The sequence below is a fragment of the Triturus cristatus genome, chromosome 3_1, assembly GCF_964204655.1.
Source record: "Triturus cristatus chromosome 3_1, aTriCri1.1, whole genome shotgun sequence".
Lineage (NCBI taxonomy): Eukaryota > Metazoa > Chordata > Amphibia > Caudata > Salamandridae > Triturus > Triturus cristatus.
In genome coordinates, this window is record NC_140583.1 from 873,498,788 (window position 1) to 873,522,631 (window position 23,844).

General features: G+C 43.9%; 1 protein-coding gene across 3 annotated transcripts in view; it reads left to right on the forward strand.

The window, feature by feature from the left end:
• Positions 1-23,844, forward strand: part of CFAP210 (cilia and flagella associated protein 210) — a 232,028-nt gene that overhangs the window by 11,916 nt on the left and 196,268 nt on the right. Inside the window, exon 2 of one of the 3 annotated variants that reach the window (XM_085645349.1) lies at positions 6,051-6,180. The exons of the other annotated variants lie outside the window; for them this stretch is intronic. Within the exon in view, the coding sequence (XP_085501475.1) occupies positions 6,123-6,180 (58 nt within the window). The 5' untranslated portion in view covers positions 6,051-6,122. The remainder of the gene's footprint in view (positions 1-6,050; positions 6,181-23,844) is intronic. 3 annotated transcript variants of the gene reach the window in all.

Here is a 23,844-nt window from a genome sequence, read left to right on the forward strand (position 1 = left end):
GTCTCGCCAAGGGAGTAACATAGATGTTAAACAAGGTGGGGCTCAAACATGAGCCGCAGGGTGGCAGAGTACCACGGTGCCTGGCGTTATTTTATGTTTATGTGGCACTGTCTCAAAGGAGCTAAGCTGTCCATAGTGGATAATAGGCTGGAATTGAAGGAGGTTAGGTGTTATTCTACATTGTCCGTTTCAGAGTGTTTGGGTGGATTAAAAGCTGTTTGAAAATGTGAAGGCGTAAGTTTATGCCAGTGTCTGAAGTTTTTTTTAGGGTAGTACTTGGGGACAGTCTGTGCCTTGGGGCCATTGACACGGAACTCGATCATGGAATGATCTGACCAAGTCAAGGGGTGCGTTGCTCCATAGGATATATTGGGGGAGTTTGCTAGTATTATATCCAAAGTATGACCTGCCTGATGGGTAGGGTCTTTATTTAATTTAGTTAGATTGAGTGAGGACAGTTCTGTCAGAAGGCACGACGCCTCTGGATTGTCTGGGTTTTCGCTGTGCACGTTAAAGTCTCCAAGAAGTAAAAAATTCCTGGCTGATATAACATGCGGAGCAATGAGTTCCATAAGCTGTGTGGTGGTGTTGGATAGTGGTCCCGTGGGGCGATATACTAAAGCTCCTTTCCAGCTAAGACTTTGGTGTAAGTCCATTTTAATAACCAATATTTCCAGCTGGTCGTTGCATATTTGGTCTAGGAAGGAGAATGTGATAGAGTCTTTGTAAATTATGGCTATTCCTCCTCCTGCCCTGTGCAGTCTGTCTAGTTTTTGTATGGGGTAGCTCTCTGGAAGTGCCTCTGCGATTGCCGGGTTAGAGCATGGCTTAGTCCAGGTTTCTGTCAGGAACCCTATATGAGGGTTAGTGGAGGACAACAGGTCCCATATATTATCTGCATGCTTTGGCAGAGACCTTACATTGGCCAGAAAGCAGTTCCAGCCTTTGCTACGATCTGTCTTAGGAGAGCACTTAGTGTTGGTGGAATGATGATGGGATCTAGCGCCCTGATCGGTGGCGATATTGACTCTCTGAGGCTGAGATTGTATACTTTGGAATTTAGAGGTAATGCATGAAAACGGACCCACTACTTCTGTGGGTATGGTGCATGCCTTATTTGCTGTCAATCTGTTTGTAAAGCCGTCATTAATATTAACCAGCTCTTTGCTGGTGTAGGTGTGAAAAGTCCTCACCTTATTTGTTAGTTTTTGGTCCATACCGGCAGGGGTTCCTGCTCCTGGCGACGACCCGGCGCGGCCGGGTGCAGACAGGCTTGCCTTAGGCTTGCCTTTGGCGCGCCAACGGCGCGTCCGTCCAAGCATGTGTTTTTGTAGGGAGGTAAGCTAGACTGCTAACTTTCCATGTGGTTTCGGGCAGAAGTGGTCGTGCCTCACTTCCGGTAGGTTTTGTTTTTATTATTAATATTCCCCCCCATTAGATGCCAGCTGCAGCTGCCCAGGATAACTACTGATGTGCGGTTATCATGTTATGGGACACCGTGCGTAGCAGTGTGGTGGATGATGAAGTGTAAGAAGACAGACACAAAGGTTGGTGGTTTTCAGCATGCTGCTAGCTTTGAACAGCTCTGCAGGTCCTTTTATGATATTTCTTATGATATAGTGTTGTGGTTGCTTAGTTACCAGGAATGCTTGGTTGGCAAGCATTCCTGGAATGTTTGGATTCAATTTGTGGGGAGTTTGGAGACAGCTTTTGGAAGGACATCGATGAAGCTGGTGGTGTCTTCCTGTGCTCCTGAGCAATAAATAATTTTACTTTATCTTGCATCCAGTGCTTTAGTCAACTCTGGCGATGAGCGCTGAGGAGCTATAGAACCTACGTGTACAAGATTTTACCAAGGAAGCATTTGCAGCTATAGAACCTACGTGTACAAGATTTTACCAAGGAAGCATTTGCAGCTACTGTAAACAATTTTGAGAATTTCACCTATAGCTGATTAGCAGTGAAGTACTTTGCGTGTGCGGCTGCTGGGAACTATGCGCTGTGCTGCGCATTATGTGAAGAAATTCAGCGGAACATTTTTGGACTTAGTCAGTTCAACGCTGGTGGAAGATCGGCATCGCTGTTCAGATGAGTAACGGTTACAGTGATCATCAAACCCAACTTGTTGCCAAGTGAGTGCGTGTATCCATTGTTGCCAGGACGTCTTCAGCGGCATTTGGAGTGCGTGTTGACAAGCTGCCTGGTTGCCAAGTGAGTGCGTGCATCCATTGTTGCCAGGGCGCCTTCTGCGGCATTCGGAGTGCGCTTTTGACAAGCTTCTGTCTGTCTCCGGCCGCTTTGTTCAGCATACTGACGCTATGGAAGTGATGTCACGACATTGAGTTACGCAGCGTGATCTTACTGGTGGCCATTTTGAATTTCACTGCCGGACCTGCAGAATTCACCAGCAAGTTCGTCACCGATTGAGGTGTTACTCTGCAAATTACAATCAGCTGTGGAAGATTTCGTCTGGACAGGATACCGGATTTGACCCTACTATTATTCACACGGTATTTATGGAAGCTATGCACTTTTCATTATCATTTTTTTCCATTTCCCTTATCATTACTGTATCTTCGACTTGGCTTCATCAATTGAATTGAATTTTGTGAAGTGTTTCTTTTTCTGTGTGGTGAAATTAGGACAGTGAATCGGACACTGAACTAGTCCATACACCATGGCCACCAATTATAATATCAGTGCTCCTCAGGCTTTTTGGGCAAGTGGATCTGAACCACCCATAAAATGGTTGGAAGGGAGAGCATACTTCAAGAACTATATTGAAGCGGTGGATAAAGATGGAAAGATGGCTGCAGCTCAGAAAAAAAGATTACTTTTACATTCTTAGGTCCGGCTGGATTGAAGGTGTACAACTAAATGACAAAACCTACTGTTTTGGGTGATATCAATTTTTTTGATCTGGCTTTATTACACCCTGATAATTATTTTGCGCCAAAAGTGTGTATAGGCATTACTAGATGCAATGTTTTCCAAAGGAAGCAAGGTAAATCAGAGACACTGGATAGTTATGTCTCAGAACTTAAAAAGTTAGCCTTAGACTGTAAGTTTGGTACGTTGCATGATGTCTTTATAAGAGATCAAGTGGTTATGCATGCATGTAATCCAGCTATCCAAGAAATACTTTGGGTCAATGGTGGTGCGTCTCTGGACGAAATCCTAGCCTTGGTTCGCAAGGCAGAGATGTCTAGTAGGTGTGCTGTTGTTATAAAAGATGATGTACAAGACGCCATAGTGAGTAAAGTTAACTATAGTGGTGAAAAGTTTGACAGGCTTAGTTCAGCAAGGCTCGATAGACAAGGTCCACCTAAATTTGGTCGTGGGAGAGTTATATCCAAAGAACAAACAAGGTGTTATAGGTGTGCTAGTTCAGACCACCTTGCTCATAGCATTAACTGTCCTGCAGCGAAACATAAGTGCAGTAATTGTGGCATTATCAGTCACTATGCTAAAGTTTGCAAAAGGAGGAATACTAAAGTTACATTTGTAGGTGAAACTAATGAAGATCCCAGTTTTCAGGAGTGCTATGAGGAGGATATCCCTATTAATAATCTGGTTATGAATGTGAGAAACAATTTAGTGCTTAACATTAATGATCCTGTATGTGGGAACAAACCTGAGTGCTGGATGAAAATTGGAGGTGTAAAACTTAAAATGTATGCTGATTCTGGATCTCCTTACGCAATCATTAATGAGGACTTGTGGAAATCCTCGTTTGTTTTAAAGGTTGGGCATCATTTGTATGAACCCGATATACATCCAGAGGGATACAGTAGAGAAAAGATAGACTTACTGGGCTATAGATGGTTCACCTTTGAATTCAAAAAGAGGCAGAATTGTGGGAAGTTATATGTAGTTAAAACTGGTCCACCTGTTTTGAGTTGGCTGGATCAAAAGGAATTACACATTATACTGGATTCTAACAGTTAGGAACAGGTACTAATAGTGGAAGAAAGCAGCAACTTGGGTGAAAGAATGCGAGAGCTGTTTCCTAGTGTCTTTAATGACATATTGGGAAATCTTTTAGGCTTTGAACATTTAGTCCGTCTTAAGCATACTGCTATACCCAAAGTCCATAAATGTAGAAATGTTCCTTTGTTAATAAAAGGTGAAGTGGAAAAAGAACTTAACAAATTTGTGACTTCTGATGTAATTGAGACCATTGAAGCATCTGACTGGATTTCTCTGGTGGTCATTGCTAGGCGAAGCAATGGAAAAATTAGGCTCTGTGTGGACTTGCGCCACTTAAATAATAACACAGTGGTGGACAGGTTTCCATTGCCTAAAATTAATGAAATGATCACTTGTTTGAAAGGGGCGAAATGGTTCTCTACCATCGACCTCTCATCAGTATACCACCAAATATCACTGTCACGTGAGTCTAAAAAATATACATCCTTCATAACACTCTTCGGCTGTTATCAATTCAAGTGAATGCCTTTCGGCTTTACTTCCGCTGCAGCTGTTTTTCAACTCCTCATGTTTAAACTATTTAATGATGTAAAAGGTGTTACCTTTTTTCAGGATGATATCCTAGTGTTTGGTGCGACCACGAAAGAACATGAGTCCAGGCTGCTTACAGTTTTGAGGATCTTGCAAGAAAAGGGTCTCCCAGTTGAACATTCAAAATGCAATTTTGCTAGCAATAGTGTTACGTATTTAGGTCATTTAATTGATGATAGTGGAGTTAGACCTAAACCTTCACTCGTATCTGCAATTGAAAATGCTCACACACCACTCACCAAGGATGATGTAAGATCCTTTTTAGGTATGGCTGAGTTTTGTGCTAAGTATGTACCAAATTTTGCAGGCAAATGTTACAATATTCGCCCGTTGCTCAAAAAAGATTGTAAATTCCTCTGGTCTTCTGAGTGTGAAAAGGATTTCAAATGTATCAAAACAGCAATTGCTAAAGCCACTGCCTTAAGCAGTTTTGACCCCATTGCTGATAGTATTGTCACCACGGATGCTAGTAATAAGAGCCTTGGGACTGTGATGTCTCAAATTTATAACCAAGGGAAAGAATACATTATAGCCTATGCAGCCAGATCATTGTCCCCATGCGAAGAAAAGTACTATATCATCGAAAAAGAAGCATTATCTTGTGCTTGGGCTAAAGACCATTTTAAGTCTTTTATTTGGGGAAAAGTATGCACATTACGATGTGATCACAAGCCACTTATCAAAATTTTGACCACGGAGAGTTCTACCAATATTTCTTCTAGACTTGCAAGGATATCTATGCGTATGCAAAACTTCAAATACAAAATTGTCTATACCCCAAGTAAAAGTAATGTTATGGCAGATTTTTTTATCCAGAATGCCAGTCATGCTGGAAGAGTTTGAACATGACAAGTGGAACAATTTTCAGGTTGCATTCATTCATGATCAAGGTCACTCTGCCTTTAATAAAAATGAATGGCAGTTGGAATTAAAAAAAGACACTGTTTTACAGGAAATAATACCTTATGTGATGAATGGTTGGCCTCGTAAGGATGTACTTAGTGAGGCTGCAAGACCGTTTTGGGAGGTCCGATCTGAACTTTCCTCTAATGAAGGGCTTCTTTTGCGAGGTGAAAAAATTGTTCCACCAGAAAGTTTACGTATAGTAATTGTGGATTTATGTCATGAAGGTCATTCAGGCATTTGTAGGACCAAGTCACTTTTGAAAAGTGTGTTTTGGTGGCCGTGTCTGGACAAAGTGGTGGAGAGAGTGGTGAGAGAGTGCACTACTTGTTATAGTGCAGACAAATCCTTGCAAACCCTACGTCCACCTATGTGTGATAAACCTCTTCCCATGGAACCATTGGAGATTGTTGCTATTGATATCATGGGTCCTGTTTTGGATTGCTTCCAAGGCTCACACAAATATGTTATGGTTCTGATGGATCTATTTTCTCGCTGGTCTGTTGTGAAAGTGGTGGATAGTACTGATACTGATGTGGTGTTGAAGTTCCTTGATGATATTTTTTATTTCTGAAGGTATTCCTGCGTGTTTGAGTGATAATGGTGTTTAATTTCTCTCTAAAAAGGCCAAGACTTACTTTGAAAAGCTGGGCATCAAACATAAGACTACATCTCTATACAATCCCAGCGGGAATGGCATGGTGGAACGGTTTAACCAGGCGTTAAAGGACACCATCCAGTTGGCCGTGAATGCTGGTGAGGATTGGATCACTCAGATTAGGAAGATGGTTTGGGCTTATCGTGTCACTAACTCTGATGCCACGGGGTTACCCCCTTTCTTGATTATGTGGGAACGCAGACCTAGGACCAAGTTCAATCCTGAGTGGTTATGCACATCTGGTGTGGAACAATGGTCAAGAGAGGAAGTAAGGAATAGAATGAAGAGTGCATATGACAAAAGCAAGAACTATTTTGACGATAAACATGTTGTGAAACCACCCCAAATTGCCATTGGTGATTGGGTACGTGGTAAAAAACCTGGTTTTGTAAGTAAAGGTGATAGTTTTTTTGATGCAGAGGAAGTTGTGGAAATTTTGCAGAATGCTGTTAGGTGTAGGACTGGTAAGGTTTGGAATTTAGGGAGAGTGGCCAAATGTGGAAATGTGAAGGAAGATGATAATGCCAGAAGTAATTTTCAATGGATGGATGATGGTGAAGTCAATGAGTCTACTTATTGTAATAGTGAGGATCCACCTACTGCCCCTAACTCTGCCGCAAGGGAAGAGAACTCATTCCTTGCCACTGGAGTTAGTAAGGAAGTTATTCCTCACACCGACCAGGAGTTTGCTCAAAGAAGTGTAAGAGAAAGGAAGGCTCCAGCTTGGTTGAAAGAGTTTGTGGTGAACAACTCATGATTTTAAATACATTATATGGATTGAGTAATTCATGTATTAAGTGCATTTTTGTTGCAATTCTGGTAGTTATTCAATTGCATTGTTTTTCTTTGTTTTTTTAAGTTTTTTTTCATTTGTTTTTCTTGTTTATTATTACTCTTCTTGTTAAAGGAGGGTGTGTGTTGTAGTTGTTTAGTTACCAGGAATGCTTGGTTAGCAAGCATTCCTGGAATGTTTGAATTCAATTTGTGGGGAGGTTGGAGACAGCTGTTGGAAGGACACCGGTGAAGCTGGTGGTGTCTTCCTGTGCTCCTCAGCAATAAAGGATTTTACCTCATCTTGCATCCAGTGCTTTATTCAACATATAGTATGCTTAGCTGGTTACTACACTATGTTGTCCAGTCTGACAACCCATGTGGTTGTGGTCCTAAGCTGACATGGCTAGAGGGAGATAGAAGTGGAGAGATCTGTTGGGATGGAAACTTTTATTATCATCCCATATCTGAGTGTCTTTGTGAGATTTAAAGAAGCAGTCAGATTGTATCAATATTTGGGACCTGCCATGGTGGGCTATATTTTTTTTTTTTTTTTTTGAAACCGTTTATTGCAGTTTGAAAAAGTTACAGGTATGGGCCTACAACCACTCGGCCGGCCGCTAGAGTGACAAAAGCATATTGCATACATACAGTAAGAGTCTCTTGGCAGTGCAGATTAGCAAAAACAGGAGAAATCAATGTTGCAGGCCGCATAGCTCCATGCCCACAGTACGGTTCCCTTTTATCAAAACAAAACAACACAAAAAACCACACCCGCAAGGCAACCCGCGATCCAAAGTGACAGCACGTGCTCCATAAGTGGGGGATCCCAACCAGCAGCAGAACTCTGGAGAGGGGAATGGGAATAGATCAGGGACTGGGGGACCGCGTGCCCAAGGCCGAGGGAGGGGGGCCATCTAGGGAGACGGAGCAGGCGAGGCAGCCGGTAGCTGTGGCGGCTCACAAATACCCCCGCGGTAGGCGTTCCAGGGGCCCCAGATTTTCACCCACGCCCCGGGCTTACCCCTCGCCACATACACCACCTTTTCACGAAACATACACCAATCCATATGTTCTTTCCAGGCCAACACCGCAGGGGGCCTCTGGGATCCCCACAATTGAGCAATGTCACGCTTAGCTATCATGTATCCCAGAGTCACCCACCGCGTCTGCGGGACCGAATAGTCATTTGGTTCCCACACATTCAGCAAGCATCTCCTCGCTTCAGGCAACAGCGCGACACGCGTAACCACACGCAGGACCTCATGCACACCACGCCAGAATCGCTCCACCTTTGGGCACTCCCACAGTATATGCATGAAAGTTGCCAACGCGCCACAGCCACGCTTACACATTCCGTCACCAGCAGAGCCCATACGTAGAAGCCTTGGCCCCGTCACGTAAACCCGGTGAAGGATCTTAAGCTGGACGAAACGAAGGCGAGCCGGGATGGCCACCTCTTTTGGAGAGGCCACCGCGGAAATCCAATCCTCGTCGTCCAGCTCTAGCCCGTCAGCAACCCAGGCCTCGCGGAGACTAGTCAGCAGGCACGATCTGTCGTTGATCAGTTTTTTATATATGAGGGAGATCGTGCTGTCTGGGACATGGCCATCCAGCACTCTGTCCTCCAGGGGGGAAGACTCCGGAATGGACGCGACATCCGGGAAGACGGAGCCCAGCGCATGGCGGACTTGTAGGTACCGAAAGTACTCACTGCCCTGCAGCTGAAACTCCGCCTGCAGCGTCGCAAAAGTCTTGAATCCCCCCCTCGTCCAGAGATCTCCCACAGTGCTGATTCCGATCGTGTCCCACTTCTCAAAGCCCTTCGATGTCCACAGGGAGCCCAACCTCTCAGACGCATATAGCGGTGACGCCCGGGTCAAACGGTCCTTCCACCCCATAGCTGCATTAGCCGCGTGCCAGACACACACCATGACACGCGTCGGTCCCGTCAGACGGGGGTCGGGCGCGGCAGAGTAAAGCGCTCGATTGTAGTCGCCACCGGGCAGGAGCATCTTGTCCATCTCAAACGCCGGGTTCAAGGCGGGCCCGTAAAGGCCATGATTAATTGCAGCCAGTTGGGTGGCCCAGTAATACCGTTTAATGTCCGGGAGGGCGACCCCCCCATCGTACCACGGGAGCGTCAATTTAGCCAGAGCAATGCGCGGCCTCCCGTCCCAGAACAGGCGCCGCTGGAGGCCCTCCACCTCACGGAAGTAGCGTGCCGGAACCAAGTCCATAGTATTCTGGAGGGCGTAAAGGAAGCGCGGCAAGGACATCATTTTGAACAAGGCCGCTCGGCCGAGCGGCGAAAGCGGCAAACGCCGCCAGCGCACCACGTCCTCCTTCAAGCGCTGGAGGGGGGGCAGCAAATTCCGCTCATAGCGGGCCTCCGGGTCAAGAGTGATATATATCCCCAGGTACCGAAACCCCTGGGAGGCAATCTGGATCGGACAGTCCCGTGGTAGGGCCGGAGCCTCCCCGGAAAGCACATATACACAGGATTTCGCCCAGTTGATGACAAGGCCTGAGTTGCGACCGAAGGAGCGCAAAACATCAACCAGGACGATCAGTGATTTACGCGGGGAGGCGAGATACAGGAGGATATCATCAGCATAGAGGGACACACGGTCCTCATGCTCGGGGGTCCAGCGGAGACCACGGATGGAAGGGTGCCACCGCAGCCACTCCGCCAGGGGCTCCAGGGCCAGTGCAAACAGGAGAGGTGACAAGGGGCAACCCTGTCGCGTGCCCCGCCCCAGCGCGAATGGGGCCGAGACTCGCCCATTCACCACCACCTGCGCCAAGGGGCCCGAGTACAACAATTTGACCCAGCTAATAAAGCCCGGTCCAAATCCAAATTTATGGTGGGCTATATTAAAGTCCTCCGGATTCTCCATCAATGTGTGACAGATCTCTTCAGTTATTCATTCCACGCCTGTTCATTTTGTGATGTTTGGTTTTTTGGTTGTACTGTGCTGGTGATGGACAACACTCTATGCAGATTATATTATGTGAAACTAAGAAGCATAAGTTATCATTTGCTGTTGACCTCTGCATGTTATGCTTAGTATTATTGTGGGCCATAACTGTTATATATGGAAGTACATAACTATACAATACCATGGCAAACCATAGGTCAGCCCTGTTTAGCTTACCTGCATATCAAAAGCAGTTTGCTGCTTGAGTCATTTTAAACTTGTGGGTGGTAAGCTGATGATTGCTCTTGAGGGTGAAACTGTTTTCTGGGCTATGTTGCCAGGATGTGGGTGGTGCAGGCAACTACAAATTAGCCATGTATTCAGTGTCTTCAGAAGTGTAATGCTCCTAGGTGCTTCTAATTTTGTATGGTAGTGAGTTCCAGAGCTTGACAGCTAGTACTGACAAAGCAGGGCCTCCTACAGATCTTTTATGGTAAGGTGGTATGTTGTTAAATGGTGCAAGCCAGGAGCACAGTGTTCTGTTTGTTTTGTATATATTGAATTTAACTTGTAGATATAGAGGTCCTTTTCATTGGGAGGCTCTGTGAACAATGCAGAGTGCCTTGAAAATTTCCCTTCAAGCTATAGGTAGCCAGTGGAGTGATTGCAGGACTGGAGTTATGCATTGTCTTGAGTGAAGACGGAGAAGAAACCTTGCAGCAGCATTTTGGATGAGTGGTAATTTGGTATTATGAATGCTGGTGCGCCAAGGTATAGGCTGTTGACATAGTCAAGCTTGTAGATAACGACTGTGAGGATGGCTTGCAGTTCAAGTTGGTATGCAGGGCTTAGGGAAGATGTGACCAGCCGCGGCCGGTCCAGTGGGGCTGAGGGGCCATGCCCCCCCACCTTTTTCCCCTCACGAACACTGTCTGTCAGGCTGAACAAAGGTCAGTCTGACAGACACTGTTCATTTTCAGGTCAGGCAGCCAGGAGCCAGACATGCGCTTAATGTGCATGCTCCTGGCTGCCTGAGCTGAAATTTGCTGGGGTGAGGAAGTCAAAGCTCCTGTGGGCATGACCTCCTCAGCTCAGCAAAGGTCCCTAAGATCCTCCCCTCAGTAATGAGGGGTAGCGTCACTGATTGCCTCGCATCTGGGCACTTCAGTTTTAAGCCCTGAAGCGTGCAGGGTCAAGTGTCAATCAGTGACACTTCATCACAGAATGGGGTGGGGTTAGCAGTCTCACTGACCCCATACCACTCTGTGATGACGTTGGCACTGCAGCTTTCCCTCATTGGCTGACATTGGTTCAGCCAGTGAGGGAAGGCAGCAGTCCCAAGCCTCTTGGGATTAATGTTTGGTGGGTGCGTGCGTGTATGTATGAATGTTTGGTAAGGAGTGCTGTGAATGGATGGATGTATGTGTGTGTGTGTGTGTGTGTGTGTGTGTGTGTGTGTGTGTGTGTGTGTGTGTGTGTGTGTGTGTGTGTGTGTGTGTGTGTGTGTGTGTGTGTGTGTGTGTGTGTGTGTGTGTGTGTGTGTGTGTGTGTGTGTGTGTGTGTGTGTGTGTGTGTGTGTGTGTGTGTCTGTGTGTGCATGTGAATGCATGGCTGTGAGTGTATATTTGTATGTGTGCATGTGTGCCAGTCCGCCCCCCCTCCTAAAATCACCGGCCGCCACTGGATGTGACATAGTGTTTTCATTGTGTAGAATGCACTCTGTGATGTTTTTGACATGCAGGTTCAAGAATATGTCTGAATCCATAGTTACGTCTATGTTTCTTACTTCTCTTGATGTTGTTGGAGGGGTTTCAGGTTCCTTAAGCCATACAGCGGTAGGCTGGTACTTCTATCATTGTACGTAGGTCATAATCTCTGTCTTAGCGGTATTTAGCTTGAGATGGTTATTGCTCATCCATGTGTTTATGACATGGAAGCAGTCATCAAGTTGTATATTGTAGAGGTCTTCAGGTCTATCCATTTTCAAAATGATGTAGATCTCAGCAGTGTTGTATGGTTTAATTGAATTTGATAAGGGTGTTAAGGTAGATATTGACTAATAGAGGGGATATGATGGACCCCTGAGGAATGCTACAGTGGTGTGTATACTTGAGGAGGTGATGTGGCAGGTAGGCTACATTTTGTTTGTTTTTGAGATAAGAAGTAATCCATTTGAGAGCATTTTCATGGATTCTAGATCGTGGATTCTTTGTAGTAGCGTATGGTGGTGAACAGTGGGGAAACAGCGTTTACAACGATATCGCCACAACGCGGTACCTTTACAACGCGGTTGTTACAACGGCCGTGTTTTTACCACACGCGTCATTACATCGCAAGTCGTTTCAATGACTTGGTTTAGGGAGCGCACTGGTGTTGGATTTACAACCTTCCCTGCTGTTGCACAAACTGGAGGAAGAATAGTAAATAATACTATTCCTAAGTCCAGCGCGCCCCCTACAGAAAGTTGTTGTAACGACTTGCGATGTACTGGTTTGTGTTGTTACAACGGGGTCGTTGTAACGACCGCATTGTAATGGCATGCGATGTATTCACATGCGCTGTGAAGATACATAATCGAACAGCGCCCAATGCAGCTCATACATCCAGAAGCAACAAGGCAACAACTCCGTTCTTGTCTACTGTGAGATTTAGATCATCCCATAAGGAAGGATTTTATGGCTGACTCTGTGCCTCTGCCTGGTCTGCGACTGGACTGTTGGTCTGACATTAAGCCATAATGTTTTGTAACGTTAAAGAGTTGAGTTAACACTGCTCTCGCAAAACATTTTCCTGAGAATGACCAGTTGATTGGGCCTGTAGTTTGCTGGGTCACATGGGTCGAGGTTTTCCTTTCTGAGAAGAGATCTAATGTGGGAGATTTTCATCTCAGTTGGGAATGAACCTAGTTCTAGGGATTTGTTGAATAGGCATCTATCTACCTCCTCTGCACAGGTGGAGCGAAACATATCTTTAACAATTTTTTGCGGTGTTGAGTTTGAAGGTAATATCGATGGTCTGGCTTGCAATGATAATATAGAGGAAATCTTGTTGTGACAAGGTATTGAAAGTATGCATTGATGGATGATTATTGTTGTCTCATTCTATGGTGGTTAGGTCATGTGTAGTTCTGGTGTTGTCTGCGTTCTCCATAAAATAATTTTCATGGCATTGTGAGGTAGGTCAAATGCACTGTGTGGGGGCAAGGGGAGTGTATGGGGCACAGGGCTGTAAAGGATGTATATTATATTTAGATGACATAATATTACAAATATAATTACTAACCAAATTAATTATACAAAATGTTCACATAGAGACATGATGATTTGAAGTGCATTATGTTATTTGTCCCCTGCAGTATACAAGCCATGTTCAGGGAGACCTCAGTCATTTGAATCAAGAACTTTGAAAAGACCAGTTGTAAACTGGTGCAAATATTCACAGCATAACTATGAAATAATTCATAAAAATAACTTGTTTTATTTATTCGAAAGCTGGCCTTGCCACGCTCCTTGATCATTTTGCAAGATAATAACAAATCTTACTGAGAGACATACCTTCAAAAATAGCAAAGTGGGGACTTGGCTTAGTGGCTCCTGGTACTGACATCTGCTGTGCTCTGGCCCTTCCGCAGAGAAATAAAAGTGTATTGACACATGCCTCCGGGTTGGGCATTTCATGATACATTTGTCACTTTTTTTCTTTAACTTTTATTTATTGCATTTTCTAATAGTTCCTCTGGTACACCTTTGCTGTAGATGTTCATGTTACAGAGAAGGCGTTTGCTTGTCAGGGTTGTGCAATTTCAGAATTGTCAAATCGGAAACAGAACTGTTCTTACCAATCAACATAAAATTACAAAAATCACATGTCATACATATGCACAACCTATTTAGGTTCCAAGATTACATAAGTAAGAGGTTAGACAGTAGAAGTGCATAACTATTCTGCGATCAGTTTTGCCACAGGCTCTTGTTTGTCTCACTAGAAGTTTGACATCCCTTGCGGTCTGTCAGTATTCCTCTTCATAGCAGGCATTCATCCAGGGAGAACCTGGCCAACAGTAAGGTGAAGTCAAAAAATTATTTTTTGTCGGGCGTTTCGTAGCGGGTACCCCAGTTCCCAGTAAGAAGAGTTGTGGGTTGTGTTGTAGGTCAATGTATAACCTCTGTTGATATACAACTGACACCTGTTCCCAGTAGCCCCTTATTTTGTTGCATGCCCATGTTAGGTGATGGTATGTCATCCCAACTTGATCACATTTGGGACATTGGAGAGACTTAAGGTTGTCTAATTTTTCCATGGCTGGGGTTATATATTTATGGTGAACACACTTGAAGTGTATGATGCGAAATCTATTGTTGCTAGATGCGGTTTTAACGAGCTTGAGTGTGTTGTGCCATTGCTTATCCTGAAACTGTATATTGCAGGCCATTTCCCATTTCTGTTTAGCGTGAAACATGAGCTTGACGGTGTCTATGCAAATTGCCCGGTAGAGGCATGTTATTACCCCTGTAACCCATCCGTCTGCATGAGCAGTGTCAGTGATGCTGAGACCCATGGTACAGCATCTTGAGCACCCCATGTTTTTTTAGGCCATCTGGCGAATATCCGTATAATGGATAAATTGTCTACCTCCTACCTGAAAGAAGCCTTGTGCCTTGTCCCATGTGTGCATGTGTCCTCAACATTCCAGTCACCCTTTTTAGGGCTGCCTTCCAGTTTCCAAATTTTCATATTCAGGTCTCCGTCTAACACTGAAACCCAGAGAGGTTCCATAGTGGTGTTGCTGGAGAATAGGGCTGGGCACAACCCCAGTGTGCGCCCAACATATCCAAGGCTTGCAGTGACTGACTCAGAAACCACTCGTCTGGCATTTGAGTGCCTCTCTTTCTGTACATGGTCTGTATGAGTTCTAACTGCATTCCTGAACTGCTTAGTCGGGCCTTGTCTATACCATTATCTGTGCTATGTCAGGCTGCCATGAATTGTAATCGTGATGCTTGGTAGTATGCTTCCAGATCAGGGATCCGAAGTCCGCTCTGTTCATATGTGCATTGCGTTGTCTATTTTAACCCTGCTCCATTTTCACCCTGTGTCAGGCCAATCAGTACCAATTTGAGTTTTATGAGCATGTCACGAGGGATTGGGAGCGTACTATGTTGAAATAAGTGTAAGCATCTGGGGAGCACCAGCATTTTTGCTATGGCTTTTCTAACCATCATGGGTAGGGGGAGGGATATCCAATAATCGAATCTACTTTTGTATGACTGCTAAAAGTTTGTCTGGATTTAATGCTGTCCACCTGTCCCGGTCGTCCTTTACTTGAATTCCTAGGTACCTTTAAGAGGTGATTCCCAAGGTATTTCCAGCTCAGGGAGTTAATCTCTTGTTGTGCTGCTCAAACACCCAAGTGGTATATCACAGATTTCTGTTTACTGATTCTGAGGCCTGGCTGTCGACCATACACGTCTAAGTTCCCAAGCCATATGTGCATGATAGATCGTAGATGTCTTATTGCTGTATTTGATGGATTTTATTGTACAGACTGTATATTTGTATTGTAATAGTTTTAATTAACTATGCAAATAAACTTGTTAAACGTAAAACATGTCCCACTTAGATTTCAAATGGCTACCTCCAGCACATTCACAAAGAAACCTGACACTTGTCTTTTGTCACCCCAGACTTCTTGGAGCCTTGGCATGGAAAGTGAAAAACCTCCAAAATAGATATGGGGTAGTCAGGCTGTCACCAGACATAAATATTGAATGTATTGAACCACTTCTTCAGTACACTCCTGGACCTGTGGAGGACATCAGAAGGACTCCATCTAACTGCACTGCTGATTGAAGCCTGGCATGCACATCGGAGTATTGCTTTGCTGCTACCAGAGGACTGCCCTGCTGCTTGAGGCTTGCCTTCCTCCCCATAGCACTGCCCTGCTGCTTCAGGCCTACCTTGCTGCTTGAATGAAACCACGACCACCAGGGTGTCTCCAAGGACTAGTTGGATGGCCTTCTGTGTGAGCTACTGGGACATAGGAGGCTCCAGAGACCTTAAACCCTGTACCTGGCCACTGCAGGAGTGAGACCTGACCACCCCAAATGATGCCTCTCCAGTTCTGGACTCTTGGTGGTAATGCTGAAGGTGCTGCTCCTTAGTCACCCTAGAAGTTGGGACATTAAACATTTTTCATCAAAAAGTGACCTGGGAACCAACAGAAGACAGGAGCCTACTTGCTCGTCGACCCGGCCAGGGGGAATTGCCTGTCACACTGACTCCCCGGTAGCTCCCACTATGTTTTTCTCCACAGCAGCAAATCATGTTCAGCTGGACCTCTCACCGAAGGTATTCGTCCTTGTAAAGCCCCCATCGGCAACAGCCTGCAGCTTCGTCCCACTGGAGATTTTCAACTTCCACAAAAGGGACAAAGTCCGAAGGTAGAAACCTTCACCATAACTCCGTCTAGTGGCTCCTCTGCAATGACGCCTCCTCCTCTGACACCGCTGGCTGATTTTCTCTGCTGAACTTTACCTTCTCAGTAAACCGACACATGGCCCAATCCATTGCGGTCAGCCTTACCTTTTGACTTTGACCCGGTCCTGCGCGACCTACTACCCGTAGCTGATGCATTGAACTTCTAGGTGCTATTTTTCACTTAAAACCTTCAAAATCCATAACTCTGGTTTTACTGATTGGATTTAATTCAATTTTATGTCATTCTAATTATTAAAATGTTTTCTATTTTTCTAAAGTGGTGTGGGATTCTTCTTGTGTTGTTTTTTCAGTTTATTACTGTATGTATCCTGCATAAATCTCTACATAGTGCATCTAAGTTGAGCCTGACTGCTTGCGTGCCAGAGTGTTGAACACAGGCTCATTTAGTTTATTTTGTGGTTCATCCTGACAAGGATTGAGGTTGTTGCTTGAGAAGAGTTTCCATCCCGCCTCCACCAATAACCCAATTTCTTACACTGCATTTAAGAAAAATGTTTGCTTTATAGAAAGGTAATCACAGACATGGTGGTCTGTTGCCACTACAAGGCCACCAACACTGTGATCTCTTCCATGGGAGTGAATCTCACGTTGCGACCTCAGGGGTGTGGAATTTAGTAAAATATCTACTTGTCCATGGGGCAGGTTGCTTCATAAATCTATTTGTCCTGTAACAAAATCCACTTGTCCCTTTTGTGCCATGTAATGCAGCGACGAATTATGGCAGCAATCTCATATATAAGAGCTCTGAAATAACCTCTCTTATTATGCCAGGGCTCCTTTCATAGTAGGGTTTGAATACTAGTAATTCCCTTATGTTGCCACGTTTCTGCAGATCTACATACTGAGACTGAAGGTAATGGTAGGCAACAGTTCCAGGGTTGGAATGCCCTTTTGAGTATGCGCAAACCTACTAACTTGCATATATTAAGGGTTTTCACCAACTCTTCTTTTCCCATACTGAGAAAGGTTGGAAATTTACTCCTAACAATGGCAGACATAAAACTTCTACCAGGGTTGGGAAAAATTGGTTGGAGGGAAAGAGAACTTGCAATCACTCAGATTTTCACATGAGCACTATTTCTTGGCCTACTTGTGTAAAGTCTTGTGAATTCACAAAAGTCGTATATCTGCACTTAATGCAAGGACATGGGTGTACTTTTGAGACTTTATTTAATAACTGGGCCCCTAATTAGGTCTGGCGTTAACCATGACCTTTTGTGTTTATTAAAATTCTGTCTCTCTATCGACTAGCTTCACTGTGAGTGACCGAATTCTTTTCTTTCACAAGGAGCATATCGACACACAGTCGTTTTGTTCAGTGCCAGGAACTACTGTGGGAATGTGTACTTTTGAGACCAATTTCTTTTTGCTTTTGCCAATGTTTGCTATAATGGTGAGGGCCTGGCACCTCCCACACCAAATAGGTTTTTACAAAAACCATGCCAAAACAAGTCACACATTGACAAAACCAAAATGCTGACCAACAATTTCAGACCTACTGGCTTTACAAATGCTTGTTTATTTTTAATGTTTCCCATAATATTATTAAAACTGGTTACACTGATTTCCCATTATAAATATTTTGGGGACATACTAGCATACTTTAACACATTTTAATAAATGATGCTGCAAAGAAATGGTAGCTAAAATTTTCAGTAGTTTAGCGAAAGGTTTTTGCATTTTTTTGTGAACATTTTATTTTGAAAGCAAAGAATCATCAACTTTGCATTCAAGCTTCTGCAAATATTTGCATCTAATCACACAGCATTCTGGGAGCAGTATACATACCCTCATATTGGTAAACATTGAAAACGTGTGCACACCTTTTTATACTGGAATCACTGTTAGTAGTGCAGTCTGAGCTTACAACATTTACTTAGAGCGCTCACCCAAATAATAAAGGCTTTGCATTAATGAATCATAAATACAAGTTTGAACAGCATTAACACATGGACACAAATATTACCTTAACTGCAGGCAATGCCTTTCCCTGATCTATAATGTGGTACTGTAAACTGGCAGCCAAAGGGTTTGTGCTGCAGGGGGTTGGGCCTACTTGTCCCAAGGACAAAATACACATGAAAACTTGTTGCCCTTGACCTCAAACAATATGTCCCGGGCACCGGCTATAGGAATTCCACATCCCTGGACCTACTTCATTATTATTCATGATTGCAACCCACTGAGAATCAAAATTTAGTACACCAACGTATTAGTACGTAGGTCTGTTAGTTAAATTATTTCTGGTTGCAAACATTCTCGTCGCACGTTGCAACCAGGTTTTCCAAACAATAATTAGTATGTGTGGCCTCATGCTTGAAACAGTTCTCAAAATATATTGGCTATTGTAATTCCCGGTTAAAACTTACAGCCATAGACCATAACAGACATATTTGAAAGCTGCCTCAAAAAATTAGTAAAATAAATGGCAAAAACGATACTTCCACTGTTCATTCCCAGATGTCTTCTTTGGCAACAAAAGACTGCCAGAAACATCAGAAACATTTCTGAACATTATCAAGAAGAGTGTCATATTACAGTCTGACTATCTGGTAATTTCCATAAATGTAATGCTTTGCAGTGGAAAATATTCCTGCAACCTGATTACCATGGTTTCTTTCCACTCAAGAGTATAATGCTTTGTTCTGAATGACCAAATAAGTCTAGTTTTTTAATTTATTTTATTTATTTACTGAATACTTTTATGCGCTGAACAAATGACATTCAATTGGAATGGCGCTGTAAATGATAATTATTGGTGAACAAGCATCATTGTAGTCGGAGGGTCAGTTATGAGGAAAAGAGAAGAATTTAGTGGGGTGTTTTTAAGGAAATTCAGAAATGAGTCCGAGAAGAGCATACGGAAAGTAGAAGAGAGTTTCAGAATTTAGAAGCAAGAAGATGGAATGATTTTAAATAGGAAAGAGTTTCAGACAGAAGAAGCGAGGCCAGTAAATCTGGAAGGTCTAGTGAAGACAACAGTGGGTTATGGAAATGAACTGAAGATAAAAAAAATATGGGCTGCAAAACTCTCGACACATTTAAAAACTATGCATAAACAATGGTAATGATCGTGAAGCAATATATGAAGATAAGATGTGGGAAGAGGCCTACTGTTAGACCTGTCAGCCTTAGGGGGGTCTTCCCCTAAACGTTTTGCTTTTGACCTTAGGACTCTGAGCACTTTACCATTGCTAACCAATGCTAAAGTGCATGTACGTCTTCCCTAAACTTGTTTGTGATTGGTGTATACCTGATGGACCTATTTATTTTACTATTAAGTCCCTTGTAAAGTGGTACACTATGTCCCCAGGGCCTGTAAGTTAAATGCTACTAGTGGACTTGCAGCATTGATTGTGCCATCCTCAGAAGTAGCCCTTTCAACTTGTCTCAGGCCTGCCATTGCAGGGTGTGTGTGTGCAGTTTACTGCCACTTCGACTTGGCCTTTAAAACTAATTGCTAAGCCTGAAACTCCCCTTTTATTACATATGTCACCCCTAAGGTAGGCCCTAGGTGGCCTGAAGGGCAGGGTGCTATGTAAGTAAAAGGAAAGACATGTACATTTATGTTTTGGCATGTCCTGGTAGTGACAAACAGCCTATTTAGTTTTTCACTACTGTGAGGCCTACCCCTCTCATAGGGTAGTGTTGGGAAATCATTAATACTCTTTTAAGCTGTAATTTCTGGTCAGAGAGCAGTAGTTTCTTGATGTTTCATACGTTTGAAACGGTATTGATGAGTCCTACTTCCTGGTGATTTAATATTGCTATTTTATAAATGCCACTTTTAGAAAGTCGGCATTTCTCTGCATTTACTGCTCTGTGTGCCTGACAGCCTGTCTCTAATACAGGTCTGGGCTGGGTCGCAGCTACATATGTGCATTCCCTCTAGACTGCTACAACACAGGACACTCAACTGCACCTGCAATCATCTGCATACTGATGGGTCATCCTGGGCAAGAGGGAGGGGAGCAGGCAACATTTTATTTGAATAGGTATTGTCCTGTCCCCACACAAAGGGCTGAATTATCCCCATAGCTAGGCTGGGAGAGAGGACTGGGCTGAAAGGGGAACCAGTGCACTTCAAAGAGCTCCTTTGAAGGCACCCCCACATCAAAGGCACTTTTGGGTATAAGTACTGGTGCTCTGACCCCATCTAAGCAGACACTGCTGGACTTGTAACCAAGCTCTGTCAGAGGAACTGCTGTGCTGCCCAAAGGACTCATGTGGACTGTTTATCTGGAACTACTGCTTTTCTGCTTGTTGCCCTGCTGCTCTCTGAATCTGTTGAAGGAGAGCTGGACTGCATTCTTCCCAGTGATCTCCAAGGGGTTGCTGGCTTACTCCCTGTTCATGGAGTCTCAAGGTCATCAAACACTTCATCACTCTACCATCACCGTAGGCTTCTGCGATCTGTGAGTCCGGCATTGAGCAGAGCGTGCCTGATTGTCAGCTTGCCTGCCTACAGATCAAGCGCTTTGCTTGCTCAGGATCATCGCTGCACATTTGAACCTGTGGCCGGGAGTGGACCGTACTGGATTGCCAGTTCTATTATTGATTGACAAGCGCTTCTGCTCTGTTCAAAGAGCAGCGCATCAGATTTGACCCATGCTGCAACCCTCCGAGGCTGTGTGTGCTTATCACTGCCGAAGCATCTGCAGCACCTTCCACTGCAGCTCTTCAACGTCGCATTGCCCAGGAAACCAGGGGCGAGCCCGAGACAAAAGGCTCGTCAACCCGTCTCCACCTTCCCGACCAATGCTGTGTGTTCTACGCTGGTGATTCCCTGTCTGGAATCACCAGGCAATGTAGGACCTGTTTGCGAGGCCTGCTGACATCCCCACAAAGGTACTGTGACAGAGACACTAGGCGGCAATCTCTCAGGTGGACCAGAGATTGGATCGTGGTCGCTGCCAACCAGTCCAGCATGACTGTCCATATTCATTGCAGTAAGAAGACTGTGTTGAGCACTATTTTTACATGCAATTTCTGAAAGTTATAACTTGAAACATATTAACTGTATTTTTATCGTTTTAGTCTTTTTTGGCTTATAATATAATAAAATATTTGTTTAGTCTTTTTGTGGTGTATTGTGTGTGTGTGTGTTTCACAAATACATTACACATTGCCTCTTTAGATAAGTCTGACTGCTCTGTGCCAAGCTACGGGAGGGTGAATATAGCTATCTCGTATTGTGTACCAACTTACCCTGACTAGAGTGGTGGTTCCTGCCTGGCCTGGGTGGATACCTCCGCCTACCAGAAACCCCGTTTCTAACTCCTACTGGCTGAAGAGGTTTAAAGAGAAAGCGTAAAAAGATTTTAGAGTGGCAAAAGCATGAGCAGGAATGGCACTGTGTAATGAGGAACAGTATCAAGATGAGAAAAGGTAAGAGTTAGAATTAGAGTTTTGATACATACAAATTTCGCATAGGGTGTAAAACTAATAATGGCAAGACTGAGAGACAGTAGAGGTGTGCTAAATGAAAGATGTTGGAGTCACAAATAACATATATGATGGGTTAAAGAAAGGAGAGTGAAATGAAGGACCAAAGAAGATTGAGGAAAGCAGTGGGAGGAAATGGGGGGAAGCTGCTGCAAAACAGAGAATGTCAGTTTTAGCTGGGTTGAGTGCAGTGGGTGGAAGAACATCCAAGAGTTTATAGATACGTGGCAGGAAAATAGAGTTTTAATATTAGAAGTGAAAGATTAAAATGAGATAAAAAGCTAGGAGATGTCTTTTAAAACAGGTTATTGGTCTTTTGAAATACATAAACCGTGAGAGAGCCTAGCATAACAATTGACGTGGTGATAGGCCCCCAATTCGAGACAATGAACAACGGGGCAAATAGTTGAGTAATGATTATCCACCCAGCCCGTAAGGACCTTTCTGAGGTGGAAAAACTGGGAGATACTGACATAGAAATGGTACGAAAGATTAAACGATTAAATAATGGAAGAAACAGGAGAGGTGTAGATGGAAAAAAAAGGGAAAGGAGGAAGCAGAAGAGAAATTCTTTTGGTACCCTTTAAAGATGTGGAAAGGAGGAAGGGCAGGAGCCCCCCAAAGAGACTGAATGAATATGATTAGAAAGATATGCTGGCAAGGCAGAGAGAGTGCAAGGTAGTATGTAGAATGTGTTGATCTTATGGCTCAAAAGCAGCAGACAGGTTAAGAAGAGGAGCGTTTGATATAGTGGGCTCAGTGAAGGTGGTTAGTGACAGCAAGAAGGGCAATTTCAATAGAGTGGATGGGAAGAAAACCAGACAATAAATGCTTGAAACGTAGGTTGGAATAAAGGAACGTTCCCAGTTTATGATATACAGTGCATTCCAAGAGTTTTGAGAGGAAAGGAAGTAAAGACATGGGTCGAAAATTAAAGGACACAGAAGAATGGAGGGCAGGATGTTTTGTTAAGTAGAATAACCGCATGCCTGAAAGAGTGAGGGTAGGTCCAGGAATTATGGAAATATTGGACAGAGCTGTAATAAAGGAAAGGAGAAGAAGATAGTGTTTGGGAATTAAAGGTGAGGGATATATGTTAGATGGAACTGTGGTCGGTGTAGATGATTTGAGAAAGAAAGGGAGTTTGGAGTTTCAGGTGGGAGGGAAAAAAAGTGAGAAGGAGGCAAGTTAGGCAAAGAAAGAATTTAGCTTGTAAGTGCAAAAGTTGGTGAAATCAGAAACTGAACAAAATGAGCGGGATAATAGATCAGAGAGTCGGGAGTTCTAAAAGATGGTTGAAAGTAGAGACGTGAACGTGGAGGAACATGGGGGGAAAGGGAAGTAAAAAGTGTTTGTAAATAGAATGGTTCGTGGACAGCATAGTGGAGTTACATAAAGAAAGTAATGAAGAGCAAATTTTGGACCACCATTGCTCAGCCTTACCTACTTATGCATGGTGAGAGCAGAGAGGTTGGTGCATTTGTAGGAGAGGCTAACGGAAGGGGTTAGTAGAATGGCAACAGAAAATTGATGATGTGATTGACCGAAAGGTGCTGTCAAAATTTGTGTGGTTCCAAATAGAAAGGAGAAGGAAAGATGAGAGTGGTTGGAGGATAGGAGTTGGAGAGTTGAGACAGGTAATCATTAAGGAGACAAAAGATTACATCATGCGAGGAACCAGAGGTTTGTGACGATGTGGTGGAACGTTGGGACTAATGATAGGTGTCTAGAATAGAAATGTATGGAGTCAGCATGTGCGGATAGAAGGTGAATATTAAAGTCCCTGAAAGTGAAAAGTGCAGAACAGACAGAAGGAAGTGTTCAAGCAGCGTGTCCAAATGATTGCAGAAGGAGGACAAGTGTCAAGATAATTAAATAGGAAGTGAGTGAATAAATGAAATAAAGTGAAATTCAGTGGTAGCTAAAACAGGGAACAAAAGAAAAGAGTTAGAAGGATTCTAGGAAGTGTGGAGGAGAATACCTGACCCATAGTAAGAGTTAGGGGGCTTCAGAGTTTGAGAAAAAGAAGGATGAGCAGGAGAAGTAGCAGTATTTATCAGGGAAATTTGATACTGTAAGGTTAGCTCGTAATCTTTTGGTTTGTGGCTGACATTGTTGCATCATACA